At 36.9% G+C, this 26,697-nt stretch overlaps 1 protein-coding gene across 9 annotated transcripts in view; it reads left to right on the forward strand.

Moving 5' to 3' along the window:
• ptprt (protein tyrosine phosphatase receptor type T) overlaps window positions 1-26,697 on the forward strand; it is a 555,785-nt gene that overhangs the window by 361,157 nt on the left and 167,931 nt on the right. For 3 of the 9 annotated variants that reach the window (XM_061932263.1, XM_061932267.1, XM_061932269.1), the window contains one exon: window positions 8,689-8,721. The exons of 2 other annotated variants lie outside the window; for them this stretch is intronic. In XM_061932263.1, coding sequence (XP_061788247.1) covers window positions 8,689-8,721 — 33 coding nt within the window. Of the gene's footprint in view, window positions 1-8,688; window positions 8,722-19,494; window positions 19,525-26,697 lie in introns of all 9 variants that reach the window. 4 more of the 9 variants (XM_061932264.1, XM_061932270.1, XM_061932272.1 and 1 more) reach the window with 3 other exon arrangements.

The following is a 26,697-nucleotide window of genomic DNA, read 5'->3' on the forward strand; positions in this document are numbered from 1 at the left end:
GCATCAAGACTTGTACTAAAATGCAATTAAATCTCGCTGAAGCTTATTTTTTTGGCAGCAATAAAGACGTGTCAACACACCTACAGTCGAAACGTGCTGTTAAATGGAACATGTGTTGATTAACCCATAATGAAGCCAGAGTTTTATGTCGCCCCCTGTTTGGAAAGCTTAGTTTGCTGAGATTTTAATGACATACTGTACATTCCAGGCTACAATTATAACTGCAGGCTCAGTAAACACAAGTGGTAGACCAGTTAGAAACTGTAAATACAGTCGTTAGGCCACGCTGAGCCTCACATGACTGATTATCGTCAGGTGCGTATATTTTTTCCACATATTCTCATTACCACACTCAGCTTTTGAAATAATGCTGAGCTTCTAAACTTTTGATTGGCACCAGCAGCCAATTTAAGATGCTGTATGTCACAGTCAGTTAGATCGTGTTCTATCATCGTGACCCCGCCCTCTTCCTGGTTCAAACGCCAAGTCGTAATGTGTGTGTTTGGAATCATTCATGGTCTCGCGCTCCTGTTCAACAGCCACTGCATCCGTTTTTTGTTTTTCTTATCCTTTTGTATTGCAAAGATTTTTCCTTTGGGTGGGCATGCACGCTTGTACGAGACAGGAACATGAAAGCCAATCAAATCCAATTGTACTTCTTTTGATCTCAGGTGCCCCCTGGTTCCATAGATAAAACTGAATAGAATGCTAACGAGGGTGATTCCATTCGAGCGACTGTTAGTCTGCCTTACAGCGACCGCTTTTACCACAAGATAACTCAATGCTAACACGGGTACTTCCATTCTAATGACATTGCAATTGGTTCTCGAAAAGGCATGTGATTTAGCAATGCATTGTGGGTGGCGGGTTGCCATTTTTGCTAGACATAGGTTTTGTTAACATGTATTGTACCTGTGCTAATGTGAGTTTCAACAGCAAACTGGATTAAACTGGATCATACAAAAGATAAAAATCAAGGGACCGCACCAAGACTAACTGTACACTGTTCCAATGGCTGGTTACCTTCAAATCAAATCAAATCAAATCAAGTCAAGCTTTATTTATTAAGCACTTTTCATACATAAAATAAATGCAACACAAAGTGCTTTGCAAAGTTAAAAACAATACCCCAGTGACCCATATCCCCCATTATCACATACGTACGCACAGACACAGATACCAAACACAAACACACACACACACACACACACACACATACACTCACACTCAACATACACATATATGCAACTATATGAACCGATGATTGCATGGCTGAGTACAGAGGAGACATGTGAGTAAACACTATCACAGGATCCATCTGCACCAGGAGGTCACCAGGCCATGGCCACCAGGACGCTGACACAAAGGCGCCCCCACAAGCACGGCCGATAACCCCTGAGGTAGATGGCTCATCTGAGGAACGTTGGAAAATAAAAATAATAAAACGTGAAAAATAGTAAGAACCATGCGTAGAGATAGAGAATAAAAGACATATGAAGATTATTAGGGAAAAAAAAAAAATATATATATATATATATATATATATATATATACACATTAGGTCAGGAAAAAACACAAAAGGCTATATCATCCCTACAAGCCTGTTTCGCAGGTTTTATTGAAGATTCAATAAAGATTCAATAAAATCCCCTGACGAGCAGGGAAACCTGATGATGATATAGCCTCTTGTGTTTTTTCCTGACCTAACGTATATTCCTCTCTACCCCGGAATTTAGCACTGTAAAACGGATAAACCACAGAAACCTTGACTATGTATATATATATTTCTATATACAGTAAATAAATAATAAATACATATATCTAAATACAATCTTGCATGACTAATAGGATATTAAGTAAAATCCAAATGACTTCAATAAAATAATGATTATCAGGTAAAAGCCAAATCAATAAGGTTAAATTGGTTCAATATAAATAAGACAAATGCTGCACTGTTATAAATATAAGACATAAATATGGTTTCATTTAACACTTAATTTAGGACAGAACATATGTAGAATATACTTTAAAAAAATAGTAAAGTCTGGGATATTTAAAGTATGACTGAATAATGTAATGCAATTTGGGCAGCACGGTGGCACAGGAGTTTATTGAATGTGCCTCAAAATATAGTTCAATCCCGGGCTCTGTATATTTCTGTGTGGAGTTTGCATGTTCTCCCCGTGACTGCGTGGGTTCCCTCCGGGTACTCCGGCTTCCTCCCACCTCCAAACACATGCACCTGGGGATAGGTTGATTGGCAAAAACAAAACTGGTCTTAGTGTGTGAATGTGAGTGTGAATGTTGTCTGTCTATCTGTGTTGGCCCTGTGATGAGGTGGCGACTTGTCCAGACCGCCGTCCGCCCGAATGCAGCTGAGATAGGCTCCAGCAGCCCCGCGGCCTCGAAAGGGACCAAGTTTATTTTTATATGGTATTGTTGTCAACATTGTACTGAGAACGTTTCTTTCAAAAGAGCCCAAAGGTGTTCCAGCCAAAGTTTTCTAGAATTTTAAGAAAACAAGTCCAGTTGAGGGCTAGTATGCAATGATTTTAGCTAGCTTAGTGAGGTCCTGGCTGGTCACCTGCATCCAAATTATGAGTGCTGTAGTCAAACGTGGGTGAGTAATCAGTAGCTGATAGTATGAATGAGAACAATCAGTCAATCAGAGCCAGAAACAGTAAGTAAGCAGTGACATTGAGGAGTCATGTAAAGAAAAAATATGACAGTTTTTAAGGGCATGTTAAGTATAAATCCTAAGAATACAAAACAATACAACAAAGCCTGGCCGGGGTCAAGCGTTTATGCCAGGGATCACCAACGCGGTGCCCGCGGGCACCAGGTCGCCCGTAAGGACCAGATGAGTCGCCCGCTGGCCTGTTCTAAAAATAGCTCAAATAGCAGCACTTACCAGTGAGCTGCCTCTATTTTTTAAATGTTATTTACTAGCAAGCTGGTCTTGCTTTGCTCGGCATTTTTAATTCTAAGAGAGACAAAACTCAAATAGAATTTAAAAATCCAAGAAAATATTTTAAAGACCTGGTCTTCACTTGTTTGAATAAATTATTTTATTTTTTTTTTAACTTTGCTTCTTATACCTTTCAGAAAGACAATTTTAGAGAAAAAATACCTTAAAAATGACAATTTAAATCAATGTTCAAGTAAATTTTTTTTTTTTTATTGTAAAGAATAATAAATACATTTTAATTTAATTCTTCATTTTAGCTTCTGTTTTTTTGACAAAGAATATTTGTGAAATATTTCTTCAAACTTATGATTAAAATAAAATTAAAAATATTCTGGCAAATCTAGAAAATCTGTAGAATCAAATTTAAAATCGTATTTCAAAGTCCTTTGAATTTCTTTTAAAATTTTTGTTCTGGAAAATCTAGAAGGAATAATGATTTGTCTTTGTTAGAAATATAGCTTGGTCCAATTTGTTATATATTCTAACAAAGTGCAGATTGGATTTTAACCTATTTAAAACATGTCATCAAAATTCTAAAATTAATCTTAATCAGGAAAAATGACTAATGATGTTCCATACATTTTTTTTAAAATTTTTTCAAAAAGATTCGAATTAGCTAGTTTTTCTCTTCTTTTTTTCAATTGAATTTTGAATTTTAAAGAGTCGAAATTGAAGATAATGTGTAACAGAGAAGGGAAGGAGGCGACAACCAGGGCAGGACTGCGGTTTAGAAGGTTTATTTTAAACCTTTGATGAATACGTGGCGTGTGTATGCTACTCAAAGTGAATGAGTGTTGACTATGTGTAATAATAATGTAAATGTTACCAAGGGTTGTTGTATCTTTCGTCGTTATCCAAGGGGGAAGGCGAAGAGGCAGTTCGTGGACAGGCAAAAGGTCGTGGGCAAGAGCAGGGCAGCGTGGTCTGGGTCTGAGCAGGGAGGTCGTGGATCGGGGAGAGCAGTCAGGAATCCGGATGGGTGTCGAGTGACAATGCACAATCACGGAGGACAGGAGAGTCACTGTGGAAAATACAAAAGGGTATGAACCAAGGGAAAACACGGAGAGAGAGAGAGAGATCATAACAAGGGCGAGGAAATCACTGGGAAAACAAGGGATGCCAGACGTGATGCTCACTGGAAGGTTCGCGACGTTCTGGCAAAGGTTCCTCGGGTCCACTGGTCTTTATGCTGCTCCCCCTCGTCAAGTCCAGGTGCGCTGATAATTAATTGTTTACAGGCTTGTTGCTGTGTGGGCGTGTTGTGCTCAGCGCGAGCAGCGGCTTGTCTGAGTGTGCTGCCAGCAGAGGGGTTAAGAGAGGTGCCTGCAGAGGAAACGTGGGTTCGACTCCGCGTCATGACAGATAAACTATGTTTCAAAATTTAATTTTCATTTTTTTCGTGTTTTCTCCTCTTTTAAACCGTTCAATTAAGTGTTTTTTTCATCATTTATTCTCTACAAAAAACCTTCCGTAAAAGGAACAAAAATGTACGACGGAATGACAGACAGAAATACCCATTTTTATATATATGTATATATAAATTTATTTATTTAGCTATTCTTGTTTAAATCACACTTACATGTAACTTACAAATGACTATATATATATATATATATATATATATATATATATATATATATATATATATATATATATATATATATAAACACTTAAAATGTGCACTTAGAGAAAATATAAAAATAAAGTGTTGCATATTGATATTTATCTGTTTCTATATATATTTATTGTGAGAAATCATTAAGGTGATCAGTGTTTCCACAAAGATAAATATCATTAATTATTAATAATAACATAGAGTTAAAGGTAAATTGAGCAAATTGGCTATTTCTGGCAATTTATTTAAGTGTGTATCAAACTGGTAGCCCTTCGCATTAATCAGTACCCAAGAAGTAGCTCTTGGTTTCAAAAAGGTTGGTGACCCCTGGTTTATGCTAATTTGATGCTAACAAGGCTAACAGACTATTGTGTAGCATAGAGTCGGATGTCAGCTGGAGGGCAGTAGGCTTATTTTAAAGAGGAATGAAGCAGATAAGAGTTCTTTGTGTCGTATTCCTGCACAGAAAGTATCCCAGACGGGAGGACGTTGGCCGTATCATAGAGCGTCATTCATATTTCACATTTCACACATTTAGCACTGTTTCTCCCTCAATCCAAAATGTCTCCCAACCCTTTCAGACCACATCAATTATTCCTGAGTAAAAAGAAGGAAAAATAAATTGCGATGCAAGCACGCACGACTGTCAGATAAATCTTGCAGAGCGACATTTACATGCGTTTCTCCTGGAGTTTATTTTTCAGGCAAGACAGGACATGTTGCTAATAACAAAGCATACACACCAGAAATGTTGGACACGAGTGAAGTCTTAATGGGAATGTGATGTTTCTACAGCCAGGAGGCCCTGAGGGCCGCCTGAGGTTCTACTTCTATCCAAAAGAAGACGATAAATAAATAACGAAGGCTGCCTAAAACATGGCCGATGCGACGTCTGCACTGTGATGGAAAACACGTGTTGTTTAAACCTTACCCAGCCCTAATCGCCTTCATCTCAGCACATCCAAGTTCCCAAACCTGTGGCTGTAGTTGGTTTGCAAGACTAAACTAAATTAAAACGAGAGAAATTATATTAAAAAGTTAAAATGTTGATACTAATAACTCTAACCTCCGATTTTTCCAATTTGTCGTCGTCACGTTGTGGCATTGCTGGTTTACGAGCAGACGAGCATTTTTGTACTTACAAGCAGACACAGTGTGTAGACAGAAAAGGGAGAACGGACGCATTTTGGCTTAAAAACTAACGATAAAGGTGAAGTTATAGCACTGAAACGCCCTCAGGAAGAGATGCTTTAAGACCTGGCTAGCTCGCTAGCGGCTAAAGTTCAGCCCCAGTCTGCAGTGTTTTAGCTACTTCTAAATCACTAATCCTCGCCTCCATGGCGACAAATAAAGTACGTTTCTTACAAGTATCATCCCTGCAGGACGAGGAATAGCTAAACATGCTTCACTACACACCGTAGCTCACCGGCGTCACAATGTAAACAAACGCCAAGGGAGAATCTACACCTGACATCCACTATTTGCTTGCATAATTTAAATCAACTTTGAAAAGAAATGCAATTTTACCGCCAAATTGTCATACAAGAACATTTTCTAATGTTTTATTAATTTATTTGCTCATAACCTGCGCACAGTTTTATCTTAAGTCCAGTCAAGGTGTATTTTAAAGTGAAATAGCAACACCCCAGTCAGTCTTTTCACTCATCTTTGCATTGACCTGATCACTGACCGTAAAACAACGTACTCCACCTGAATGAAAATGTGCATGTCTGCTCAAAATAAATGGTGCAATTTATCTGCTTGATTATTTGTTGTGATTAATCGCATGAGGTAAAAAGTTAACTTTAACAGCCCTAAAAAAACACATCTCCTCATATTTTTCTAGTAGGGTTGGGATAGAACATCCATCCATCCATCCATTCATCCATTTTCTACCGCTTGTCCCTTTTGGGGTCGCGGGGGGTGCTGGAGCCTATCTCAGCTGCATTCGGGCGGAAGGCGGGGTCCACCCTGGACAAGTCGCCACCTCATCGCAGGGCCAACACAAATAGACAGACAACATTCACACTCACATTCACACACTAGGGCCATATTAGTGTTCCCGGGGCGGCATAGCTCGGTTGAAAGAGCGGCCGTGCCAGCAACTTGAGGGTTGCAGGTTAGATTCCCGCTTCCGCCATCCTAGTCACTGCCGTTGTGTCCTTGGGCAAGACACTTTACCCACCTGCTCCCAGTGCCACCCACACTGGTTTAAATGTAACTTAGATATTGGGTTTCACTATGTAAAGCGCTTTGAGTCACTAGAGAAAAGCGCTATATAAATATAATTCACTTCACTTCACTTCCAATCAACCTATCCCCAGGTGGATAGAACATATATACCATATATTGCACTCGTTATATTATGATAACAATAATAATTATACAGTTTGTCACAAATTGTGCAAAGATGAGGTGAAGACTGTTATCTTCTTAAGGATGTTTGTATTCCTTGTTGGAGAGTAAGAAAAGTCTAAATCAGGGTGTCAAACGTACGGCCCGAGGGCCAAATTAGGCCCGCGAACAGGTTTTATCCAGCCCACGAGATGAGTTTTCCAAGTATAAAAATGAGCTAAATAATTTGGATAAAAGAATCTGCTGTTCTAAATGTGTCTTCTGGATGTTGCAATAGCAATTCTTTGTATCTCCTGCTGCAAGAGCGTGCATGACTTCAGAGGAGGCGGAGCTATGTGTCGTGTTAAGACCAACGCAACACTTCCATGTTTGGACACTACGTACTTACGCTGCTTATTAGGGACAGTAATGATAATGCATGCGGATTCATACGTTCATGTTTTCATTGTCAAATATGTAGTTAGTAATGTAATCTGTGACATTTCTACCCAACCCAAATTAATGCTTTTGATAATCGGTACATTTTGTGTTATACTTATAACTGGGAACACATTTTCTCGACACACATTAATATGCTGAAATAAAAAGTATCCCCTTCTAACTTCATGTTTGATTATTAAAATGAGTCCAAAATCACACGTTTTGTTGTAAATGATGCTACATATGTACATAATAAACCACATGATGTTAGTACATCAGTTGAGGAAAATGAGTCAATTACATTAATAACATCCTGCAATTGGATTTCTGTATTATTAATTTTATATTCTGATAGATAAAAACATTTATACAAATGAGAACATTTTAAAACTGTGCCATACTCAATTCCACCTATTTGACTGATGGTCATTATTACATCATTTATTTAGAAAGTATAAATAACGACAAATGAAGATAGAATACTATTACCCGCAATATGTAAGTGAAAAAAAACCATTATGATTTGTACATTTCCATAATATACTTAGTCTATTTTTAAACAAAGAAAACAATCTGAAGTTGTCTTTATTGTTTAGTTATCATGCCATGATTTTACCAGTCCGGCCCAGTTGGGAATACATTTTCCTGCACGCTAAAATGAGTTTGACACCCCTGGTCTAAATGGTCCCCATGTCCTTTTGTTTTTTTCAGTATGTGAAAAAAGTTTGAACAGCCTGTGTTAGATCGCAGCTTTGCACATCTTCAATAATGAAACAATCAAACTCTAAATTAAAATTCGTACAAAAAAAAAGTCAAACACACACACACACATGATCACGCTTCTCCACAAGAATAATTAGCAGCTCACATTTGAGAGGTTCTTATCCTGCCCGCAAAAAAATAAAAAAGGAATTGTTTCTCTCCTATTGTTCCAAAATATGGCAGAAAGCAAGGTTTGGAATCTTAAATTGTCATCTGTCATTGAAATAATGTTAAAAAAAAAAGTGTAACATCAGCACATTCTGTAATTAACATCTTGCAAAATACTTCCTTTTTTTTTTTTCTACAAATGTGGAAATTATGAATTTCTTTCACGTTAGCTTAAAATGTTTTATTTTTTGTTTTTTTTTCAACAGTAAATGAAATGATGAAAGATAAATTGTCAAGAATCTGAACCAATGCGGGGGTAAAAAAAAGGACGTATGCTCACTCTCATGACCTCTCTGACTCAAGTCTCTTGCCCTTTTATGTCTCTCTCCATCCTGCTTCCTGGTTTTGGCTCCGCCCCCTCCTGCCTTGCCCTGTACCTGCCTTGCCCTTGCTCCGATAGAGAGATTCACACATGGAGAACTCTGAGCGTGGGGTATCGTATGTTTGCTTCTCAACATCAGCTCCTCTCCTCTTTTTGTTTCCCTTCACATCCATCTTGTCTGGCTACACAACACACTTGTATCACTGATGCGGCGCAATTTGTGACGTTTCCTGTGATGCTGGGAGGAGGATCAGAGTGCACGTGCTCTGCAAACTAGTCATGCGCACAAACACACAACTGTAACGTAGCCGACCAACGTGATCGCTCCTCTACGGTTACATTTCACAGACTTTCCCCATTGAAGACAATAGAAAGACACCAAATTAGTGCAGACATGTCTTTGGATGTTATTAGGGGGGAATTTGGCTGATGATCAATTTGCAATACAAACATGTACGTTTTTTACAGACTATAATGTGAACGCTTCTCCAAAGTTATGTTTGGGGTGAACACAAGTGTGTGTGCAACGTGTGTGTGGATTTCGTTTAATCAGAATCAGAAATCCCCGAGGGGAAATTAAGATTCTCAGCACAATCCCATTCAAGAGCAGACAAACATTACCGGGAGACAGAACAGGGTCTGCCAACTTCCGGCGCCCCTTACAAAAAAAGGTGAGAGTCTAAGCCTGGGCCCCTGGAGAGGGAGTCCAGACTGAGGCCAAGGGGAAACAAACCTCATAGCCATAGCACACATAAACATGTGTGTTAGAGGGAAACATCAAAGAACACAAAGGACATTCAAGCCATTAAAAGAGCAGAGCTGATGTAACCAGCCATTTCTACATACAGCTACAAAAGTAAAACAACAACAACAACAACAAAAAAACATATACACACTGTGGTGGCCTCTGCGGTGTTGCACGCCATCGTTTGCTGGGGTGGGGAAGCAGACCCAACAAAGCAACCAAGAGAGCCGACTCCACCCTCGGCCGCCCACTAACTCTCAGCCAGTGTCCAGTCCGCATGGATGTATTGATACAAACATATAAAGACGCACAACATTGCCGACTGAATTGCAATCGCTCCTTCTCAGTTACATTTCACAAACTTTCATAAAAGAAAGACACCAATTAGTCAACACGTGTGTGTATTTGTGTGTGTTTTTGAATGGGGATACTGCTGATAATCAATTGACAATACAAACATGTGTGCATTGTACGGTAACAGACTATATTGTGATTGCTCCTGTACAGTTACATTTGGGATGAACACAAGTACGTCCCTGAATGCAGCTGAGGTAGGCTCAAGCGTCCCCCCGCGACCCCAAAAGGGACAAGCGGTAGAAAATGGATGGATGGACAAGTGTGTGTGTGTGTGTGTGTGTGTGTGTGTGTGTGTGTGTGTGTGTGTGTGTGTTTGTATTGGGGTGGATTTCACCGATAATCGGTACATTGATACAAACACATACACACGCACAACATTGCTGACTGAATTGCAATCACTCCTCCACAGTGAAATCCACCCCAATTCAAACACACACACACACACACACACACACACACACACACACACACACACACACACACACACACACACACACACGCACTTGTCCGTCCATCCATTTTCTACCGCTTGTCCCTTTTGGAGTCGCGGGGGTTCGCTGGAGCCTATATATATATATATATATATATATATTGGCGCAGTGGCAGAATGGCCGTGCGCGACCCAAGGGTCCCTGGTTCAATTCCCACCTAGTACCAACCTCGTCATGTCCGTTGTGTCCTGAGCAAGACACTTCACCCTTGCTCCTGATGGGTGCTGGTTAGCGCCTTGCATGGCAGCTCCCTCCATCAGTGTGTGAATGTGTGTGTGAATGGGTAAATGTGGAAGTAGTGTCAAAGCGCTTTGAGTACCTTGAAGGTAGAAAAGCGCTATACAAGTACAACCCATTTATCATTTATTTATTTATTATTTATATATATATATATATATATATATATATATATATATATATATATATATATATATATATATATATATATATATATATATATATATATATATAAAACAATTAGTCCACACCTGTGTGTGTTTTTGAATGGGGATACTGCTGATAATCGATTCTCATTACAAACATGTGCATTGTAACAGACTATAATGTGATCGCTCCTCTATGGTTACGTTTCACAAACTTTCAAAGCAGAAAGTAATACACCAGATTAGTGCATATGTCAGTGTTTGTTGTTGGGGGTGGAATTTGGCTGTTAATTAATTCACATTAAAATAAACATGTATGCATTTTTAACAGACCATATTGTGATGGCTTTTCCATTTAGGTTGTGCAATGTGTGTGTGTTTTGGGGTGGATTTAACTGATAATCAATACACCAATACAAACACATACACAGACACTATATTGCCAACTGAATTGCAATCCCTCTTCCACAGTTACAGTTCACAAACTTTCATAATTAGACGACAATAAGTCAGTGTGTTCGTTGATTGGAGATACTGCCATGTTATGAATGTTCACATTCATCCAGGTCATTGTAATCTCAGGGCATTCAATCAATCGCAACTGGACTGTTTGGTCTGTCTTAGAAGACGTTTCGCCTCTCATCGGAGTAGACTTCATCAGTTCAAAAGTGCAAAAAACCAACCCGGAGGAGTCACATTAATATGCGCTCATATCTCGCCAAGGTAATATGTCTACCCAAGCCACCTTGGGTTTAAGACAGCATGCGCCTGTCTTAGTGATGAAACTGCAACACGCCTCACTTCTTCGTAAAATGCCTCATTTACATCAGGTGTGTAAATGAGACTTTTTAAAGTTCACTTTTAACAACAACAATGTGAGGTCAAGTGAACACACTTAAAAGTGTGTTCACTTGAACGGCTTTCATCCTCCTCTGGTTTGTAAGAAGGACAATTGCATCTCTGTGGTTGTCCTAGCGACCACCACCATCTCTTGCTCTCCTGGACTAGCCAGGGCACGTGTTTTGTTGTTACTGTCTGCCTCAGTGCTAGGATGTGCGTCACTGTTAACATTTTTAATTGTCATACAAGTGTAAAAAGAAGTGAAGCACTATATTTTTTTCTGGAATGTCTGAGCTCAGGGCATCAAAACTCACATACCGAATGTATCTATGCGACAAAACTCTTCTATTGTATTATTCCTATTGTAGGTAAGTAGGTAGGTCTTTATTGTCATTGCACAAGTACAACGGAACTTTGTTTTCAGCACAAACCCATTCAAGATTAGACAAATAAACAGTGTACAGGGACACAGAACAGGAACGCTGATCGATCGCCACAAGGCGCCCTGTAAAAGATGGGAAAAAGGTCAACGCTGGGGGAGGATGAGTAAAAAATACAATCTAGACTGGGCCCCCTTAGGAGCCCAGTCTGGAGTGGGAAAAACCTCCATAGCAAAGCACATATACATATTACAACATCTCGAGACTAGCAACAAAGGGGAGGGAGTGGGGGCCACGGTGGCAGGCTGCAGCTCTTCAGGTGCTGCCCATCCGTCCATCACCCCTAAGGGATTTGCGTCAAGGGCGTTGGACGGTGGGTTGGGGTATGTGTGTGTAGCGTATATTTTTTGTGGATGCATGTGTGTGTGTAAGCCTGCAGCGTGTCTCTATTCCGCGGCCTTGGTGTCGTGCAGTCGCTAGTCCAAAGTCAACAACAACAGGTGTGTGTCCATGAGAGACAAGAAGGGAGTTTGTTGTGTCTTCGCCGCACTGTCCTTCGGGAAATTCTGGAAGACAGGGAAACAATCCAAGTGCGTATTTTTATTCACGCTCAACCCCTTCGAACTATGTAATGTGTCATTCACACCATGCTGGCCATTTACTGAAAGATTGCCGCCCAAAATGCCCACATTTCCCATAATTCCACATTTTCTGTGATCAACAATTTTTACGAATTCTACATTTTGTACATTTGTCAAACCATTCCAATGTGAAAACATTCAGCTCATTCAGGACATTGAGATTAACAATTTTCCACATACTGTACAAAAAACTCTCAACTTCTCCTAAATTATACATTGTCTATCATAAAAAAAATCCCCTTTCATCTTAAGAATTAAGGCTGTCCCGATACAACGTTTTCACTTCCGATATCATAACGATATTAAAGCCTTGAGTATTGCCCAATACTGAGTTATACATAATTGTATTATGTTGTAGTGTAGAAAGTAGTGTTGTCCCAATACCAATATTTTGGTACCGGTACTAAAATTATTTTGATACTTTTCGGTACTTTTCTAAATAAAGGGGACCACAAAAAATTGCATTATTGGCTTTATTTTAACAAACAAATCTTAGGGTACATTAAACATATGTTTATTATTGCAAGTTTGTTCTTAAATAAAATAGTGAACATACAAGACAACTTGGGGGGATTGGGGGATGACCGGTACTTTTTAGAGGCGGTACAGTACCGAATATGATTCATTAGAATTGCGGTACTATACTAATACCGATATACCGTACAACCCTAGTGGAATGTTAGAAAAGGTGTGACCAAGTGTCAAACAGAGAATGATGGGTAGGTTTAAAAAACTGTCCGGAATGGAATTATGCTGTTTTTCTTGGCAACACCAAGTGTTGGGCTAATTCATGAAGTTAAACTCACAGCACAGGAAGTGAAATGATGCGGACACGTTTGTTACTGGATATTTTTTATATGCTTCTCCTTTGGAGACTTTGTATGTGTTATTAATATGCAACTATAGTTATTTGATACTTGTTTATATTGACAAATGTGCTGTTTTAGACTGCAATATTATTCAATTATTATTACGTGTCTGTTGTGTCGCTGCTAGCTCCTATTAGACTACAGTTTACCGTGTTTACATTTTGTAAATGACCACCTTGTGTGTTTATTGGAGAACATTTACATGTCAACTGGCTGTCCAGCTTTGCACAAGTGAACATGCAGCAGGACATTTTACATGCAAGCCAATATAATCTGATACTGATTTTTTTTTTTTTTTTGCTTAAATCAGACCAATATCCGATGTTAAAATCGGATCGGGTCACCACAGTTAAGAATTATTGCTTCTTCCACATTTTTCAACTTTCAGGCTTTGTGTTTTTCAACATTACCCAGATTCCTGTTTTTCCCAGGAATTCCACATTTTCGCTCCCCCAAAAATTACCATTGAAATAAATGTTCCCACATTATAATTCAATCATCAAATAATTCACACTAACAATGTTCCGAGTCACTAAATAATCCTACTTATTTCATGATCACACATTTTCCTTCCAGCTTGAGCAATTTCAAAAAGAACGTCCACTTATTCAGTAATTACCTTCGTTATTTGTGACTTTTAGTATTATCTTGCTTGTTGATGGGAAAAAGGAGTTAAGTTTTTTTAGCTGCCTGCTGTGTCACTAATTTCATTCTTCGTCTTCATTTCACACACACGCACACACACACACACACACACACACACACACACACACACACACACACATACACACACACACACACACACACACACACGCACGCACGCACGCACGCACGCACATACAGAACATGGTTGAGTGGTTTTGTCTACACCATATTAATATTTATGAGCAGTTTTAACAGCTGCAGCTTTTACAGCGACGCTGGGGGCGCAGTGAACTTTATTAACATCCTGAGAAGAAGAATGTTGGTAAAAAGCTCTCACCGAGTGTCAGTCAAAGTAGATGAGGACCATTCTGGCCAATATTGGCAAAAAGAGGAAGCTGATCCGCTGGGGAATTTGTGATTTTTGTTGTTGTTGTCTGTTGTTGATTTTTTACCTGTATTAGAGAGGCAGTCTCATTGTGTGCATGTGTGTGTGTGTGTGTGTGTGTGTGTGTGTGTGCGTGCTCTTGGCAATGGAGGTACGGATCGATCATTCCAACCTGTCATCACACCACACATTCATCTCTCCTTTCATCTCGTCTTCTTTTGCTCTTCTTTCCATCTCTCTCAGCGGGTGCACTGAAGCTGTCAGATGTGCTCCTCTCCTTCTCTAACAGATAAACATCTATTATTTTGCTTTATTTTTTTTTTTTTGTGATAATGCTTTCATTTGTTTCAGACGTGCTTAACAAAGTGACACGGACGAATGTCACATAACTTAACGTGTCCAAAAAGGAGTAGGAAGAAGCAGATCTTATTTAATGCTCTAATCGTATATCTCCAGGTCTCAGCAGTAACTGACATTAACTTCCTGTGTTAGACCCTCAGGGGACAAAGGCTGGTTTTTTTTTCCTGTATTTTTGGCCATAGATTTTCTTGTTTACTTCCTTTGTACATGTTTCTTTTCCTAGGAGTGTTTTTGTAATGTTAAAGTTTAAACTTTCAATGTCAAATTATTTCACAGGTGTACAATACATTGGCTATTATTCCACGATACCCCAAAACCAAATATTTGATTTCATTTTTCAAAACAACTTGATCCTTTTTTTTTTTTGCTGAAATCTCTCAATCAACTTCAGCCCGAAACAAAAATACCAAAAACGTAATGTTTTTTATGTTAATTTTAATAATTTGAAGGCCCTCTGATCAAATGATGTCCCAGTTGTCAATAAGTACACATTTGCATACAATTAGTTTTTTTTAAACTAATGTAAACCTGTGACATGATCTAATCAAAAGGGTCAACAGTTTTAAAAAAAAGTTACATTTTACTACAGTTAATTGAAATATTTGAGCAAAAAAAGTAAAAAAACAAACAAAAAAACATCATCCATGTTTTGTTTGGCTTTAAAGATAATTAAAATGTCCCCAAATTGTTGAATATTACTATTTTTTAGGGATGTCCGAAAATGGCTTTTTGTCGATATTCCGATATTGTCCAACTCTTAATTACCGATACCGATATCAACCGATACCGCTATATATACAGTCGTGGAATCAACACATTATTATGCCTAATTTGGACAACCAGGTATGGTGAAGATAAGGTCCTTTTTAAAAAAAATTATAAAATAAAATAAGATAAATAAATTAAAAACATTTTGTTGAATAAAAAAGAAAGTAAAACAATATAAAAACAGTTACATAGAAACTAGTAATTAATGAAAATTAGTCAAATTAACTGTTAAAGGTTAGTACTATTAGTGGACCAGCAGCACGCACAATCATGTGTGCTTACGGACTGTATCCCTTGCAGACTGTATTGATATATATTGATATATAATGTAGGAACCAGAATATTAATAACAGAAAGAAACAACCCTTTTGTGTGAATGAGTATAAATGGGGGAGGGAGGTTTTTTGGGTTGGTGTACTAATTGTAAGTGTATCTTGTGTTTTTTATGTTGATTTAATAAAAAATTAAAAATAAATAAAAATAAAATAACCGATACCGATAATAAAAAAAATGATACCGATAATTTCCGATATTACATTTTAAAACATTTATCGGCCGATAATATCGGCAGGCCGATATTATCGGACATCTGTACTATTTTTGCTAACACTTTAGTATGGGGAACATATTCACCATTAATTAGTTGCCTATTAAAGTAACAAATACTTAATTTAGAGTTATTTGGATACTAGGGGAACATATAAGGGTTAGGGTTAGGGTTAGGGTTACTAATAAGCAATAACTCTGAGGTTATTTAGGGAAGACTCTTAGTCAGTGGCTTATTGGTTGTATAATAAGGCCATGCAGAATAAGGCATTAATGAGTACTTAAGAATGACTAAATAAGAGCCAATATGTTACTAATTTGTATGTTAATAAGTAACTAATTAATGGTGAATATGTTCCCCATTCACATTGGGTAATAATACATACTATAGGTGGCTTATGCAGCGAAGAAGCAGAAAACAAAGTGTTAAAATTAACTGATAAATATAAGGGCTGTCAAAGTTAACGCAATAATAACGCGTTAACTACAAGTTCCTTTAACGGCAATATTTCTTTTTAAAAGTTAAAAGTTAAAGTACCATTGATAGTCACACACACACTAGGTGTGGTGAAATTTGACCCATCCCCTTGTTCCACCCCCTGGGAGGTGAGGGGAGCAGTGAGCAGCAGCGGTGGCCGTGCTCGGGAATCATTTTGGTGATTTAACCCCCAATTCCAACCCTTGATGCTGAGTGCCAAGCAGGGAGGTAATAGGTCCCATTTTTATAGTCTTTAGTATGACTCGGCCGGGGTTTGAACTCACGACCTACCGATCTCAGGGCGGACACTCTAACCACAAGGCCTCTGAGTAGGCTTAAATTAACATTTTGGACCCTCGGCCCATTCCATAGTTTGGGAAAATGTGTAATGGCGTATAGTTACTATTGAGCCACAGGCTCGAAAATAGCTATCAGAAATGCACAAAGAAAGAAAGACCTGATGGAAATCTCAGATCCAAAGCCATGGCAAGTCATTCTCTGGACAAGACAAGATAATTTTACCTTCAATCGCCGTGAGACGACATCATTGGAGCAAACGCTGAGCGTGCATTGCTGCTTGGAGTGAGGATAAGCTTCACGTCCGTGTTTGGATTACAGTTAAGTGCATTAAAAACATAAAATGTAGGTTGTTACTCGAACTGCTTTAGTAGGATGGAGTACAAGCTCAGGCAGAAACAAAGACGATAGAGAAGAAATCTAAAGTCACTTTTATCAGAGATTTTCATCAATATTCTGTGATAGTTCTACCTAAATAAATGTTTCCTGGCAGATAGAAGTTAAGTGTATTGTAATGGCAGCGGCGATATGAAGGAGGAAGACGTTCTTTCTTTGAACAATCGAGTCTTCTTCTTCGCTACTACTGAGACTAGGTTTAATACTGCAGGCATGATGCCGGCCATTGCCCTCTATTACCATTGCAATAGTATATTATTTTATAACCTGTTCTGATTGATAGTCCGCAATTATAGAATGTTTAACAGGCTGAATATTATATTTTATTAATAAGTAGGTAGAGAAGGTTAAAACATTGTCATGCAGAGATATGAATGCCATTAAGTTGCACTGTTGTGAAGAAGTTTGGGGTAATAATTCCATAAGCACACTATAACCACTCATCACCCTGCAGAAGAAAGCAATAAGGGTCATTAATAAGGCAGGATATAGGGATCACACAAATACATTGTTCTTTAATTCAAAACTATTGGAATGTAAAGATATTGTGGAACTACAAACAGTACAAATTACATATAAAGCCAAAAACAATTCACTGCTTGGAAATGTGCAAAATGTTTTCACTGAAAGGGAAGGGGTTATAATTTAAGGGATAATTTCAATCTTAAAATTCAGAATGTTCGCACAACACGAAGAAGCTTTTGCATTGCAATATGTTGGGTTAAATCATGGAACAGTTTGAATGCGGAATTAAAAGAATGTCCAACCATAATTATGTTTAAAAAAAATGATACAAAGATGTGATTTTCAATGAGGGTTTCTAACAATCACAAAGTGTATACATTATTATTATTATTCAAATTATTTGGGTAGTTATTTACTTGTTATTAGTTGGTGTTACCGTCAATTAGTACTTGTATTCATGTGATTATATACAGTATGTGTGTATTGTACGTATGTACTGTATGTTTGTGCGAAAGAAAAGTGAGTAATGTGGGTAAAAGATTATTGATAAAATATTGTAATAAGACCGGTAAATGTATTATTGTATATAATAATAATGATGATAAGAAAGCTAGTTATTTGATTTAAAAAAATAAGGGGTGGGAGTAAATAAGTTTCACTTCTTCCTACTCCTTTTTGAATATGAAAAAACCTAACCATTATCTATTGTTTTTATTTTGTATATGTTTTCATTGTGAAATATTTGTTTCTATTTCTGTACCTTACTGTAATGTTATCAAGATTATTTAATTTTTCCATAATTGTTTTATTTTGCTTCAATGTTAACATGTCCAAAATAAACTACTACTACTAAGTACTGAATATCAGAAACATTCAATTGTGGAGACAAAATATCTCTTAACATCTTAGACAATCAAAGCATGATTGTAACAATCCACATTTTGTGTTAGTAATGCGTGAAACTGCTATCTAAACATGGAAGTGTAGCTCCTCTCCTCTTAATACAAGTGCCCCTAAAGCAGGAATACAAATGATGTATTCCTCCAAAATAGAACATCTGGCAAGACACCAAGGCACTGCTGTTTTTTTTTTTTAATTCTCTTTAAAAACGTGTTTATATTATTTTCGTGTTGAGCTGTTTCAAAAAGCATAATGTTTAAAAACATTTCAGTAAAGCAAAGTAATTGTCCAGTCATGGTATTAAAAACTTTAAAATGATCTGCCTAGGGTACACTTAATAATGATGAAAAAGTATATTTTTTTGCGATTAATCGCAATTAATTTAGAGTTAACTATGAACAAAATGCGATTAATCGCGATTAAATATTTCAATCATTTGACAGCCCTAATAAATATATAAATAATCCATAATAGATAAATACAGTACATTTAAAATAATATTTACATTAATAAATATGAAGTCAATTAACCTTATATGAATAAAGAGATACATTCTGGATTAAAAGCTAACATTTGACAATGTATACAACAATATAAGATTTAGCAATAACCTTTAAATATCATATCATGTTAAATACATTTGCCATAATTTTAATCCTAATTCTATATGTTTGCACATATTTACCAACAATAGTCCCAAAAGAAATGAAGGCATCATCAACCAAAATAAACATTGACCATTATTCCACCTTATTTGTTATAATGGTACAATATTAGTATTTAGATCTGCACTTGTGGACACACAAAAAGCTTTTTAAGGATGTTTTGGCTCATGAATTAAATCCGAGAAAGGACGATTCCCTTCACTAATCAATTAACTAAATGTTGTGTCCTTCTTCTTCTTCTTCTTCATCGGCCTCATCGTCACCATGCCTCAGAAGACATGCTTATTCCTACTCTTATTACCTGTAAGTAAACGTCTCAAGCCATCAGTGACACTGGACTTCCTTATGTATTATTCTGTTGCATCCTGAATGTCTTGCTCTCTCTCTCTCTCTCTCTCTCTCTCTCTCTCTCTCTCTCTCTCTCTCTCTCTCTCTCTCTCTCTCTCTCTCTCTCTCTCTCTCTGTCTCTTTCTCTCTCTCTCTCTCTATCTCTCTCACACACACACACACACACACACACACACACACACACACACACACACACACACACACCCACACACCCACACGCACACGCCCACACACACATTCTTGTATTTGTTACCGTCTTGAGACCTCCGAAAAAAATGCCTACCTCTTTAAGACCACCTTTTCTAGATATATAAAAATGTGTATTTACAACATTAATGATATATACATACTATGCAAACATAAAAAAGCTTCTTGTGAAAAATTAGTTGGAATTTCACAAAAAGGTCACAATTTCAGTTGTGAAAAAATGTGAAATTGTGTTTCACAAGAAAAAGTTAGAATTTTGGCAGTATTATAATAAAAGTCGTCATTTTACTCAACACAAGTCCAAATATTACAAGAAAAACGGAACATTTGTGAAATATTATGTAAAAGTTGGAATTTTACTAAATAACAGTCGCAATTTTACAAGAAAAGCTTAAAATGTTGGCAATTTTATTAAAAGAGTCGTAATTTTACCCAACAAAAGTCACAATTTTATAAAAAAAAACTTTAAAATGTTGGCAATACTATAATAATTGGAATTTTACATTGCAAAATTATGACAAAATTCATAATTTTACTCCAAAAATGTCACTATTTTACAAGAACAACAAAAAAGTTGGCAATATTGTGATAAAAGTCAGAATTGTATATGAAATGTCACCATTTTGCATTAAAAAGTAATAATTTTACATAAAAAAGTCATAATTTTTAACGAGAAAAGATTGCAATATTACAGAAACAGAAAACATATGAGAAATTGTTCCCAATTTTATAAGAAAGAAGTCGACACATTGTGAGAAAAAGACTGCCTTAAGTATTTTATTTTATTTTTTTGAATTTTTTGTTTTTAATTATTTTTAATCTTCATGATTTACTTCAAGTTATTACAGTATGTCTCTATATACATATTCATTTTATTTTTTAAATGAATTTTGGCCAAAGGTGGTGCATTTCAATTTCTTACACACACACACTTGTTATTACATATTTTGGCCAGAGGGGGAGCACTTTAAATTTTTACACACACTTGTTATTTCATATGTTGACCAGAGGGGGAGCCCTTTTAAAACCGACACACAGTCAATTTGAAAAATCCCTCCTTTTTGGGACCACCCTAATTTTGATAGATTTCACCACCAGGGGTGCAAATAAGATCTCAATTTTTTTGTTTTTTGTAGTGTGCTTAAGGCCGATGACAAACGAGTCACGGACCACAGATGTCCCCTGTGCCGCACTTTGGGCAACCCAGCTGTAGAAGCTAACTGTTAATGGCCACTATAGTCTTAGTACCGTAGTGTATTTGCTCATCCTACGGTCACATATGGGACGCGGGTTGTCTAACGTCAGCACCGGAAGTCGGGGATTAATAGGGAAATCCTAACCTGACTCTCGTCAGATCCTTGTAGTTCGCTGAGCTCCACACAAGGATCTGGGAGTTCTCAATAGGAGATGTATTTCAGAAGGCGGGGCCTTGTAAAAAAATAATTGTATGTGATTGGATAAACCCCTTGTCCGTTATCTTGAATGACGTGCTACTTCAACCACTCACATCGACATCAACCCGTGACGCTGATTAGAGCGACGCTGCGAAATCCAAAACAGAACAGCCAACATATTAGATAACAACAGAGCGAAAAATTCTCTGTTTATCTTTTAGAGAATTAATATTCGATAGATTCGACAAAACAGTTGCAATAGCAGCGAGGGCTGCGTGCCACCATTGTTAGTCGCTTCGGTGCTACGTCACATCTGTGAAAGCACGCCCGACGATCCTGATTGGTTCATTACCAGAAGGCGGGGCCTTGTAAAAAAAATCATTGTATGTGATCGGATGAACTACTTGTCCGTTATCTTGAATGACGTGCTACTTCAACCACTCACATCGAAATCAACCCGTGACGCTGAAATCCAAACCCGGTCGGAAGAAGAGCCAAAACATCTTTGCCACCAATAAATGCCTTCAAAACCGTTCTCTGTTCATCTTTTAAAGAATGGATATTTGATCGATTCGACAAAACAGTTGCAATAGCAGAATCGATGTCAGCACAAGACCCAGCGAGGGCTGCGTGCCGCCATTGTTGTTTGAATCAAACAGTCGCTTTGGCGCTACGTCACATCTATGAAACCCCGCCAGGCGATACTGATTGGTTCATTATTTTATGCTATCTGGATGCAGTTTGCAATGCCTTCGAGCCCAGATCCTTGTGGAGCTCAACGGACTACAAGGATCTGGCGAGAGTCAGGTTAGGGAAGTCCTTCTTAGATGCCGTCTAGTTTTATCATATATTGCTGCCTTTGCACCTGTCAATGTTTACTTTTGTGTGCACGTTAAATCAACAACAAAGCCTGACTTTGGAGCAATGTTCACGGACTCTCTATTAGATGCAATAGTTTTCCGTATTGGGACCATGATTTCGGTCCTAAATTGTTCACCGGTCCTCATATGGAAGGCACTTTTCCTTGTTGATGTCTCAAGAAGGGTACAAATACAAGAACACACACACTCACACACACACACACACACACACACACACACACACACACACACACACACACACACACACACACACACACACACACACACCAACATGCTTTTATCTGTTGTGTCTTTCCCCAAAATGGTTAGGAACTACAGTATAGCGCCACCTGTTGACTTGTTATAACATCATGTGGTTGTGTTCTTAATAGGGAGGTTTTTCTTCAGCCTTGGCGAGGGGTACGTTTAAAAAGTGCTGTCTTATTACAGTTCAGCCTCACTTTCTTGGCTTTGGGCTAAAAAGTTTCCAGAAGGTTCCACCGTCAACATTGTTTGCACGGTCCGTCTCTTAGAGCGTCTCAAGCTAAAAGGTTAATGTGATTCATTGTTATCTTCTCCAGCAAGTGGCTATTTTCCTGCATAAATTACCCACTTCTAATGAGGTGCTATTATAACTGTCTGCACACACACACACACACACACACACACACTTTTACACATGCTGCGGACTCAAATTCTTAAGGAGAAATTTAAAGGTCTCTTGCTCTCCAGTTGCCTTCAAAGCTATTCAGAACATTTCCAGCAGCAGGACGCTTGTCTTCTTAGAAGTGGCGATCCACCTGAGGCGCTGATGGCTCGCCCACACTGGACCTGCAAACGCAATTAGTGCAACTGCTGCTCCTCAACTCTCATCATGAAAGTCAGAAAAATACAGACAGGAAGTTAGGGGAAGTAAGACGACTCACATTCAAACAAGTAAAACTCCACAGGCGTCCTCACTTGTTAGCAAAGTTAACATGTACTTTTTTACACTATTAACTTGGGGTGTAACGTACATGTGCTCTGAAATAGAGTATGAAAGAAACATGTATTATGAGAAAGAAAAAAAAGTATGAATTTTCCAAAGAAATCTTAAAACATTTTTAAGACATCGCAATTTTACAAGATAAATGTTGTCAGTTGCCTGCCGATATTATCGGCCGATAAATGCGTTAAAATTTAATATTGGAAATTATCGGTATCGTTTTTTTATAATTGTACCGTTTTTTTTGTTTTGTTTTTTTATTAAATCAACATAAAAAAACACAAGATACACTTACAATTAGTGCACCAACCCCAAAAACCTCCCTCCCTCATTTACACTCATTCACACAAAAGGTTTGTTTCTTTCTGTTATTAATATTGTGGTTCCTACATTATATATCAATATATATCAATACAGTCTGCAAGGGATACAGTCCGTAAGCACACATGATTGTGCGTGCTGCTGGTCCACTAATAGTACTAACCTTTAACAGTTAGTTTTACTAATTTTCATTAATTACTAGTTTCTATGTAACTGTTTTTATATTGTTTTACTTTCTTTTTTATTCAAGAAAATGTTTTTAATTTATTTATCTTATTTTATTATTATTTTTAAAAAGTACCTTATCTTCACCATAGCTGGTTGTCCAAATTAGGCATAATAATGTGTTAATTCCAAGACTGCATATATCGGTTGATATTGGTATCGGTTGATATCGGTATCGGTAATTAAAGAGTTGGACAATATCGGAATATCGGATATCGGCAAAAAGCCTATATCGGACATCCCTAGTTGTCAGCTGAGTGTAATTTAGATTTAAAAAAAGTCAGAATATTACGAAAAAAATATTTTTTATGGCAAACCATAGCAACATGATGCAAGTTGTTGTATTATGAGAAAAAGCTGTCGTTTACAAGAAAGAAAAAAACTTAATATCATTAAAAAAGTAAACATTTTATAAAGCCCAGGGATGAGGTGGCGACTTGTCCAGGGTGTACACCGCCTTCCGTCCGAATGCAGCTGAGATAGACTCCAGCACCCCCCGCGACCCTAAAAGAGACAAGCGGTAGAAAATGGATGGATGGAACATTTTATAAAAAAATCATCATTTTACAAGATCAGAGTTGTTATATTATGAAGTTAAAACTGTAATTTACGAGAGGAAAAGTCATAGTATTTGGGGGGAATAAAATATAACTTTTATTAGAAATCATCTCCAGTTTTCAAGATGAAAGTTACCATATTATGAAGTTAGAGCTGTTATTGACATGTCTGTGTGATCATGTTTTGTTTTGGTTATGTTCGGTTTGGTTTTTGGACTCTTTGTGCACTCTTGTTTGTCTTGTCACCATGACGACCATTAGTTTCACCTGTTTCACGTTTTGCACTCGCACACCTGTTGTCAATCATGTCTGTATTATTTAAGCCGATAGTTGCCAGGATGTCAGCCTGGCGACATCACATTCATGCTCTGCACTCCAGATACCCTTGCTAATCTGACCAGGCCATAGTTCATGCTGCTCTTTTTCATGCTCGTTCCTTGTCACAGTAAGTGTTTTCGTTTTTTTGTCCACAGTTCTGCCTTTGTGCTAGTTTTTGTTTTCATAGCCAAGTTTTGTACCTCCACTGTGTGCGCCTTTTGTCTATACCCTTTTTGGAGCTTTTGAGTTAAAATTAAAAGATGTCATTACCTTCACGTCGTGTCCGGTCCAGTCGCTTTGCACCACGGGAAAACAAACCACATCATAGTCCTAGTCTTGACAGTTATTTACCCCAAAAAATAAGGTCTGAATATTTTTTTTAAATTGTAATTGTTTAAAAAAAACAAACACAACAGTTGCCATATTATGAGGAAAAAACTAATTTAGGGAGAAAAAAAATATTAATAAATATAAACATATAACGCAGAGGAACTACTATACATATGAATAAATATATATAAATTATTTTTTAAGACTTTGCAATTTTACAAGATAAATGTTGTCAGCGGTAATTAGTGTAATTTAGGAGAAAAAAAGTCAATGTTTCGGAAAAAATACACATTTTATAAGAAACCATAGCAACATGATGAAAGTTGTTGTATTATGAGAAAAAGGCTGTCATTTACAAGAAAGAAAAAACTTAATATCAGGAAAAAAAAAGTCCACATTTTAAAACAAATCATAATTTTACAAAATGAGAGTTGTTATATTATGAAGTTAAAACTGTAATTTTTGAGAAGAAAAGTGGTAGTATTTGGGGGAAAAAATCAAACTTTTATTGGGAATCCTCTCCAGTTTTCAAGATAAAAGTTACCATATTATGAAGTTAAAGCTGTTATTTACAAAAAAAAATAAAGTCTGAATATAACTTTTTTTTTTAATTGTTAAAAAAAAAAAAAAATTACAACAAAAGTGTTCATTTTATGAGGGAAAAACTGTAATTTAGGGGGAAAAAAATATATTAATATATATACATATATATCATAAGCACTAACGCAGAGGAGCTACTATATATTTAAATATATATATATATATAAATACATATTGGAAAAAAAATATCAAACACATCATAAAAAATCATCGGAATTTTTCTTGCACTTATTTGCTAGCAGTTTGCAGTGTTTTGTGTTTCATTCTAAAACATATATCTACACAAAAAGGGTGCCTCGCGTCAGGCGTCTACTTGGTGAACAAGTCAGAATTTTGCAAAAAAATCTTCTATTTTTTAAGACATCGCAATTTGACAAGATAAATGTTGTCAGCTGAAATAAGTGTAATTTAGGAGAAAAAAAGTCAGAATGTTACGGAAAAAATCCACATTTTATAAGAAAAGTTGTTGTATCATGAGAAAAAGCTGTCATTTACAAGAAAGAAAAAACTTAATATCAGGAAAAAAAAAGTCCACATTTGATAAGAAATCATAATTTTACAAGATGAGAGTTGTTATATTATGAAGTCAAAACTGTAATTTATGAGAAGAAAAGTCGTAGTATTTGGGGGGGGGGGGGGGAATCTAACTTTTGTAGGAAACCATGTCCATTTTACAAGATGAAAGTTACCATATTATAAAGTTAAAGCTGTTATTTACGAAAAAAAAAATTGTCTGAATATATATATATATATATATATATATATATTTTTTTTTTAATTGTTTAAAACTAAATTTTACAACATAAAAGTTGTCATATTATGAGGACAAAAATTTAATTTAGGGGAAAAAATATTTATAAATATATAGCATAAGCACTAACACAGAGGAACTACTATATATATAAATAAATATTGGAAAAAAAAATCAAGAACTTCATAAAAAATAATTATTTCCGTTGCACTTATTTGCTAGCAGTTTGCAGTGTTTTGTGTTTCATTCTAAAACATCTATACACACAAAAAGCTAGGCATACAAGCATTTTATGTGTTGCAATGTTTTTCTTACTGTGACATTACATAGACATCTAAAGACCCCACAGCGCCTGTACTTGCGACGTCAACATAGCCGCCATCTTACGGCAGTCAACCAGTACAAGTCGATGAGACAGCATTGTGCTTTATGATAAAGTCACATTTACGTGGCTGTCAATAATCGCAGTATTCACAGATTTATAGTTATCAATGTAGCACACGTATGGTAGCAATCATGGAGGAGAAATTTAAATATGACATAACAAGGCATAATATTTAGACTTAGACTTCCTTTTTAT

This window comes from Nerophis lumbriciformis, linkage group LG38 (genome assembly GCF_033978685.3).
Source record: "Nerophis lumbriciformis linkage group LG38, RoL_Nlum_v2.1, whole genome shotgun sequence".
NCBI lineage: Eukaryota > Metazoa > Chordata > Actinopteri > Syngnathiformes > Syngnathidae > Nerophis > Nerophis lumbriciformis.